This window comes from Pollachius pollachius (genome assembly GCF_949987615.1).
Source record: "Pollachius pollachius genome assembly, chromosome: 9".
NCBI classification, from domain to species: Eukaryota; Metazoa; Chordata; class Actinopteri; order Gadiformes; family Gadidae; genus Pollachius; species Pollachius pollachius.
In genome coordinates this window covers 18258497-18266989 of record NC_136942.1, presented here as the reverse complement: position 1 = coordinate 18266989, position 8493 = coordinate 18258497, and the positions used below count along the sequence as shown (strand labels likewise).

The 8493-nt window shown below is 43.0% G+C and overlaps 1 protein-coding gene across 1 annotated transcript; it reads right to left on the bottom strand.

Moving 5' to 3' along the window:
- Nucleotides 1–1047: 1047 nt before the first annotated feature.
- Nucleotides 1048–8043, bottom strand: LOC307080215 (uncharacterized protein; the record flags this gene model as incomplete). Its single annotated transcript, XM_079742852.1, has 17 exons — nt 7796–8043; nt 7541–7691; nt 7071–7154; nt 6782–6992; nt 6508–6680; nt 6311–6409; nt 5991–6223; nt 5700–5878; nt 5519–5612; nt 5030–5374; nt 4756–4873; nt 4584–4675; nt 4385–4502; nt 4109–4204; nt 3803–3991; nt 3492–3590; nt 1048–1058 (listed from the first exon to the last, which is right to left on the bottom strand). The coding sequence occupies exons 1-17, from the start codon at nt 7892–7894 to the stop codon at nt 1048–1050; spliced, it is 2391 nt and encodes a 796-aa protein (XP_079598978.1). The 5' UTR covers nt 7895–8043.
- Nucleotides 8044–8493: the final 450 nt, after the last annotated feature.

The window sequence follows — 8493 nt, the reverse complement described above, 5'->3', positions numbered from 1 at the left end:
CCTTTCCTTGATAGGGCATTAAAGAAGTCCTTGTTGATTGGCAGCCTTGCCCAGTTTGGTATGTATTTAATTTGGTTTCTTTCTGTTTCACTGGGTTTTTTTAAACCACTTCATTGCTTTTCCGAGTATTCTATATTATACCATATTATTTTGCACCATCTTGGTGCAAAATAGCTGCTGCTATTTTAACGTTTAACAGTAGTTCTTCCACCAAACACACTTGCCAACCAGATTTCCTATCAAGTGGTTTCATCATTCCCTTTCTTATGTGTCATACACTATTACATTATTAGATCTTGAATTATTAGAAAATGACTTGAAAGTGTGGTATTGCTCAAGAACAAAAATGTGCAAAGATTGGGCTTGATTTGTAATTGCCTTTATAGATGAGAATCAATATAAAGTAGGTATATACTGTGTGTTATGTAAGTGGAGTTCGACCAATCATCACAAAACGGTAAAAAAATAAATATAAAAATATAAAATAAATATTTGTTATATGGTCTGGTTATACCTGAACTTGGTTAAAGATGTTCAATGGTCAGATACAGATCATGTTATAACGATAATTGAATAAAAGTTATGGTCTACTTATAGATAGAATATTACACGACGTAATAATTGTATACATATAATAGCCTATATTTTAATATTAAATTAATTAATTACAATAACGGCTTTAAACATGTGACATGCCTACGTTTTTTGGGCCTTTTCTTTTCAATGGGCCTGCGTCAACGTCACGTGACTCTCGGCAAACCACGTTGGTTAAAGACGGCAATGGAGCTTGGTTAGGAAATAGAAAGATATACCATGAAAATATCTTCCCGTAACGGGGCAAACAAGGTGTCATTTGTCATCTACGTTTCGAGGCGATTGCAACGGTGCCATGCATGACCATATTTGACTATGTTTCAGGGTAGTAATTAGCTGTCGATTTTGGAGGCCTTTATAGATAATAACCAGCTATAGATTTGCTACCCGATGGAGTTTTCTGACAAATTACTTGTTATTTAGCATCTACATTAGCAGCTGAGTCCAATGAGATCAAGCTCGACCTTGTGCCACACGGAGATCATGCCCTAGACCATAGGTGTACCATGTAAAATACAGGGGCCATGTAGTGTAGGGGGCCGTGTAGGGCCGTGGAGTGTCATGCTTTGTGTCATTGGACTCAGCTCAATGTGTAGATGCTAAATAACATGTCATTTGTCACAAACTTTTATCGGGAAGCAAATCAATAGCTGGTCATTATTGATTAAGGCCTCCAATTTCGACAGCTAATTACTACCATTAAACATGTTTGAATGTGTTCATGTGTGGCACCGTTGCAATCGCCTGGAAGATAGTAGATATTGAAGGACATCTTGTTTGCCCTCTTACGCACCGGCCCTACAAGAAATTACTCAGCAAGTGCTCCATCTTGTTGCACCTCACCCAGCGGCTCGCTTTCAAGATTTTGGTCTGAAGTTCTACCCAAACCTACACCCTAGCCATCCAACATGCATATCTGAGAATCAGGCCTCTCTTTAATAATGACAAAAAGTTATGAGAGAAACACACATTAACTTTTTGTTATCTCATAAGCCGCGTGGTGCCGGCTCCTTTTGACCTTTTGACCCCCGACTTCAAAAACGTGGCCACAGGCCAGCTGTGTCTACACACCTTTAGCCACAAATGTACACCTCCATCCCACAAAAAATGGAGACTAGAAACTAACCTCTGTCTTATGTACATTTACTGTACTGTTGGAGGTCACGCCCCTTTGCCGACCTTTTCGAGATAGCTAGGGATGCTAAAATGTTTACACACATTTCCCGGGGCCCCGTGTACGACATATCCGAGATTTGGAGTTCTAGCCCTTAGAGAAAAAAAGTTTTCCCAAATGGAGTGTCATTTGGACAAAGCCCCTCAGAAGTGTAGCCTGCAAGACCTAATGGTTCAGAATGTGGTGGAAAAACAGTTTTTGAGATAGGAAGGTCCTACCGCCCTGAAATTTTAATACCTTGTTCTAGGGCCTAACTGGGACCTCCGCACCGAAACTTGGCCCGGTCGGACCCCGAGGGCAGGAAGGGGGGGCCCTTCCTGTCCGAGACTTGGCCCGGTCAGACCCCGAGGGCAGGCCCCCCCTTCCTGCCCTCGGGGTCCGACCGGGCCAAGTTTCGGTGCGGAGGTCCCAGTTAGGCCCTAGAATAAGGTATTAAAATTTCAGGCCGGTAGGACCTTCCTATCTCAAAAACTTTTTCCACCACATTCTGAACCATTAGGTCTTGCAGGCTACACTTCTGAGGGGCTTTGTCCAAATGACACTCCATTTGGGAAAACTTTTCTCTAAGGGCTAGAACTCCAAATCTCGGATATGTCAAACACGGGGCCCCGGGAAATGTGTGTAAACATTTTAGCATCTCTAGCTATCTCGAAAAGGTGGAAAAAGGGGCGTGACCTCCAACAGTAGAGTAAATGTATATGACAGAGGTTATGTTTCTAGTCCCCATTTACTGTGGGATGTAGGTGTACATTTGTGGCTTAAGGTGGGTAGACACAGCTGGCCTGTGGACACGTTTTTGAAGTCTGGGGTCAAAAGGTCAAAAGGAGCCGGCACCACACCGCTTATGAGATAACAAAAAGTTAATGTGCATTTCTCTCATAACTTGTCCTTAAAGTGACTGTCAACATATGCTTTTGGCGACTGGGTTGCCATACCACAAAGGTTCAAAATAGTTTTTCATCAACCCCCAAACCTTGACATTCTTTCTCATTATAACAAGATATTTCTCGAATCTCATCCACTTCTGAAATTGTATATATGAATGAAATTCATAGTATCCGCGTTTACATGGCACATCTGATCCGCATAGATTTCTATGCGTCATAGATCTCTTCCTAAAATGTGATCCGAATGTACTGTATACATGGCAGTAACAAAAGTGTCCGTTAAGTCTCGTGCATAGAAATCTATGCGGAACAGATGTGTCCATGTCAATAAGGCTAGTGAGGTTATAGCACTATTTATTCTCACCCACCCCATCTTGAATTGAAGAGATAGATTTTTTTATTTTAAACATAGCAATAACAATGATCATTTGTGTACATCAAGCGAGGCACGAAACCACACCATCAACTAAGTTGCTTGTTCTCTTGCATCTTCCTCATCCTCGCTGGTGTCTGGACTGACCAGGCCCATCGGATCACATTCCTCTTCCTCACAAACATCAAGGAGGACAGAGGCCAATGGACCTAGAGCAGTCTTATACCGCTGCAGGACCATTTGATGTTGTTCTTCCACTTCCGCAAGTCTTCTTGCCAAGAGACAGTGAAGTCCATTTTCATCTTCTACAAGTAGAGGACAGAAAACCCAACGACGTTAATATATATTGAAACATCCCCCACTAATTGAATACATTAAATGGGATCCCCAAAACTTGTCTTTAACTTACCGTATCTTGCAAGCTCCGTCTTGAGGGCCACTCCCAGGTTTTGCAACCACGTACAGTGCTGGGCCATCTCCAACACCAGGATAGGGAGCTCCTCTTCCAGCCGTGTTTTCAGCATTTCCTGGTCGTGCAGTCGTTTCTTGACCCCGATTGTTACTAATGATCCAAAATATTAAGATCAATACATGAGTATCTGGCATAACATTTAGCAATGCAACCATAATGGAAACAGAATTTAGAAATGATGTTTCTTTCCCAAAATCGTTTTATATATTACAAAACCACCATTATATTTAATATATCATTTCAGGATAGTTCACTATTCCGATATACTGCATGACATTTTAAAAGCATTGAAAAATGCATACCACTGCCATAGTCCTCCCATGGCCATATTGCGCCAGTGCTCTGTCCAGCCAAAGAGTGGTCAACCAAGGCCACATCAATCCTTTTGGAGAGGTCTGCAACAAGACTGTTGTATTTATCAATCTCCTGGAGAAGGCGCTTTTTGTCTTCCGTCAACTTTCTTCGGAGACGATGGCGAAGCTTGTTGCTGTCTAGATTGTTTAGGAGAAACGTAATATGCAGACACAAAAACCTTGTATAGGTTATATTAAAAACAATATAGATACATTGTTAGGTATACCGGATAACTCAAGAAAAAGCCTACATACCATTCTGACGGTAGAGGGTTTGTTTCTGTTGCTTTAGACCCAGATGGAGACCCTCAATGGACTGCTGGAGAACGTGCAGACCCGTTACTGGGGTCTCTGTAGATATCCGTTAGGGTGAAATTAAGCTCAGTGTACTGTATTCTATACAATGCAACCGAGTTTTCTAGATTTTTGCAGCACTAATGCTTCACTGATTGTGTATTATTTTGATTACCGTTTGAACACAAATGTCTGTAAGGAAACTGCAAAAAGGCATGTATATTGTTCTGTCCTCACCGCTCTCTGCCCATTCCTTGACTTCAGCAATCCACTGTACAGCCATTGCATTTGAGCACTGCAGGTCCTTCTGCAGTTGTGACAGCCTCTCTGCCTCTTCTTCTGCCCTTTTAGATGTCTAAAATATTTACAATAATTACAATAGGAACTCAGTCTGCCTAACAACTGGCACAAAAACATACATGAATATGAAACATACCTTCACATATCTTGTGGAGAGGGCCTTGTGTAGCGTCTCTGCTTTGTGATGGTTCCAACCCATTGCATGCACAGTGAGCATGTCCACACGTGCTGGTATAAGGAGAATTACATTATGTTCTGCAATCTATGAGCAATATTAGATAGCATAAACTCAGACCAAAGTGACTTACCTGCTTTTGACATGTACTTTGTTGTCAGGGCACAACGGGAGAGGTAGCTGTTTATTTGCTCCACCTCCTCACCGGCAGTTGTGCCTGCTCCCTTCTGATTCCGACCACTCCATTTTATCTGTTGCAAGGATGGGTGGATTTGGGGTTCATTAGAGCCAATGAAGCAGTTGGAAAACGTGGACAAATATTATGGAAAAGGAATTCAGCTTAAAGCTGTCCATTCCTATAGTAACACATGGCGTATTCATTTGAAAATAACAGATAACAGACATACCTCACACTTGGTAGCATGAGCTCTTGCATGCATGATGCTCAGGAAGGGCTTCATTTCTGTGAGGCTCTTGAGAGCTGGAATGACCGAAGCAACTTTTTGTAGGTATGGCCAGTATTTGCATGCCACATCCATAGCAAAAAACTGTGCCTTGCTTGGGAGAAGCTCCCTTTGGAGATACATAGGATACGCAAATATCTCTCCTCGGTACATGTTAAGGGCTTTTAAAAGGAAGCCATGCCGACACACCGCAACCTCAACGCCTTCCTCATCCAGTTTAGAGGCCCGCCTAGAGGTCTCCCTTGCTGCTGCCCATTGAGAGTCTCCACATGTGCCTCTCCCCTTTATCTGTGAATATAGTGCATACACATATTGTTAATGTAATTCACGACAAAAGAGTAGGGAGTATGGAATACTTCTAGAAGTCCAGGAAATGCAATGATTCCTTTAGTAACAGAACTATTTGAGTGTTTAAACTTAGCTTAAACTTACATTCTTCACCGCCATCTGTATTGTGTTGACAAAATCAGACACCTCACTGTCTTTGGCTAGAAATAGCCCATCAAAAAAGGGAGTGTCATTAGATCTAGGGGAAAAATATATAACATCCATTACCTACTCTTGTTGTCACTTACAGTCACGACTCAATTACCAAAGAGAACTTAAAGTGCACCTTCCAGTATGGCCAAAGCGATAAAGCTTCCTGTTGCCATCTGCTGACACTGCTACCATTTCAGGTGTGCAGGCAGGGCAGGTGAAAGGGGTATCACAGCAGAGCTGGTCTTTCTCAAAGGAGGCGTATGCAAACTCAAGAAAGCTCCTCTGCAGGGCATCCCCGTTGATCTGTCCAGACTAGAAAGTATATCAGAATATGGAAAACATTTTTGAGATAGTCAAAAAAAAAATAAAAAAATTGCTGACAATATTGGTGAGCATAATAAATAGTATTGCTGATGTCACTTACTCTTCCTGCACACAGTGTGCGATGTTCCAGCATTTTTGCAAGGGCTTGCCTGGAGAATCCAGGTGAGATCAACTTCAGCTCCTGAAAGGTGTTGAGGAGGTCCACCGTGTAGATTGTGGAAGCATTTGCAGAAGCTGGCCAATATCCACTCCTGACTAGGTCTCTCACATCAGGGGCCCACTGCTGCAGGCATGTTTGGCACACATAACGTGGCAAATGCAAATCATAACGCCCTAACGAAAAAAACAACATTAGTCATAATCATTGACACATATTGTATATTAGACTAACAGAAGTCTAAATAGAGAACTGGTTTCTACCATTGATGGTAATCAAGATGACTGGTTTCCCAGCTTCCACTGTGAAGCTAGGGACCTGGCAGGTGCAGTGCTGTGCTGGCATTGTGGGTAAAATGCGATCTGTCGAAAAGAAAAGTGAACATTCTGTATATGGCAGCAGACTGAATAAACAAGATAAGGATCAGGAAGTCTAGACAGGTAGATTTGTCAGACCTTACCTTGCTCATGTGTGGCATATATTCCAGTCTCTCCTCTTGAGATACATGTGGATGGGGGAATGGCTTTAAAGAAGCCATCCACCACGCTGTCCCTGTTGTGGAGTGGCCGTTTGCTGTGGTTATGCATGTCGCAGGCCCCACAAAACCACTGCTCCGGAAGGCACTCTCTGCACCTAAGCAGACAAAACACTCAAGTCAAGTCACTCAATTTATATGATATACTTTTTTTAGTGTACATAGATACATTCTATTATTTGATTGATGAACATCCAACCTTATAACAGCCGGCTTGTGGCAGAAGCAACACAATGGCTTGCCAACAGCCTCAGATTCCAAAAGGCATCTGAGGTGGTACGGCCGTGCTTCCTCCCAACGGTCAGAGGCTTTCTGCTGCCTAACAGACCACGATGATGCTGCGCTTCTCTCAGGCTCAGCAGGACAGGGGCTTGAATCCAGTAGGGCAGAAAGCCTCTCCATGTTTTGTTCTGCAAATAAAATATAACCAAATGATCTACATTCTATATACAGTATTTGGATTTCAGAATTAAACACTGTATATTTACCAAACATCTCTTGAGGATTTTGCTGTGCTCTGGGTAAGGGCAAGGAATCCTCTGAAGGAAGTGCCAACACCTCAGTGTCCATGCCTGTTAAACAGTACATGACAGATTAATATATCTCTACGGCAGACACTCAAGTGCTTGCACTGCTGCAAGAAACTCATTTGACAGTAAGTACGTCAATCAAACGGTCGTACGGCACTCCCTCTCCCCCGCTCCCATGTACTTGTACTTGGAATGGGTAGAGTCAGCGTTGAAGGAGAGGGGGTAGGACCATTTGAGTTGTGTATTTTCAAAATCTGCTGGCGTTTCGCAAATCCCATACCCAACCTTTAACGGTCCAAATGTTACAAATCGACTTTGACCCACGGGAACGAAAAATCGAATAATAGAAAATTCTGACCCATCCCTAATTGCCATGGGTAATTGTTTGTCACCAAATTAAACTAATCTGAATTTGCACATAAACAAACCTGTAGTTAGGCCACTCCATCGGTCTGCACGGCCTGTATGGCCCGCACGGCCTCCACGTCTCCCTCTGGCCTTGCCGCGTCCGCTCCGTTTGGTTGAGCTCCGTGGTGAATCCCCTCCAGATCTTGCCCGATTGACATTCTCCGCAGCCTCCTGTGTGTTTAAGTCCAACATCTTGTTAGACGGAGTTTCTGAGGTACTGAAACATTCATTTCATGTACAAGTTCAAGTTCAGTTAATGTACAAAAGGTTGTTACCATGGCTTCTGCAAGGAATTGGTCATGCATCAACCCAACGGCAAGGTGTCTTCCTTCTGTGCGGGGGTCACGGAGATCCAGGTCAAACAACTTGTCCATAGCAACACGAGAGAAAAGTTACAGCGATAGAATGAATAGAACTACTGCCGACAATCGATCTTGAGAATGCTTGTAAGATTAGCAGTCCTATCTATATGTCGCTCGAGAGCAGCGTCATAGAGCTCGTAAGTTCGCCCCTTCCGGTAGGCCCCTCATGGGACCTCTGAGATCGAAAAATATGAATGGGTTTCAACGGAGAGAAAGTAATTATTTTCTGGTCCCCGTCTTTATATGTGCTGGATTACACATATGTATACGTAGCGGAAGAGTCGGAGCCAGGCTGAGCCAAAGTCGGCGCATTTTCCACATAGCCTGCATTAATAGAGTCATTTTTTAGTTTTTATAGTTTTTTATAGCTGCTAGGCGTAAAGAGTTCACCTTTCAAAGCGGGATGTTTATTGCGGGGGAGGAGCCACGGCGGCAGTCGTGATCGTAATTTCCGGTTAGTGCACCACGGAGTACTCGATTTGGAACAGCACTCACATCTGAAAAATTAACGTAGTAGATAGTACGGATAGTATACTTCCTTTAAGTATACTCATGGAAGTACAGGTATTGGAACACGGCAGCCTTAACAGCATAGCCTATTTGTATAATAA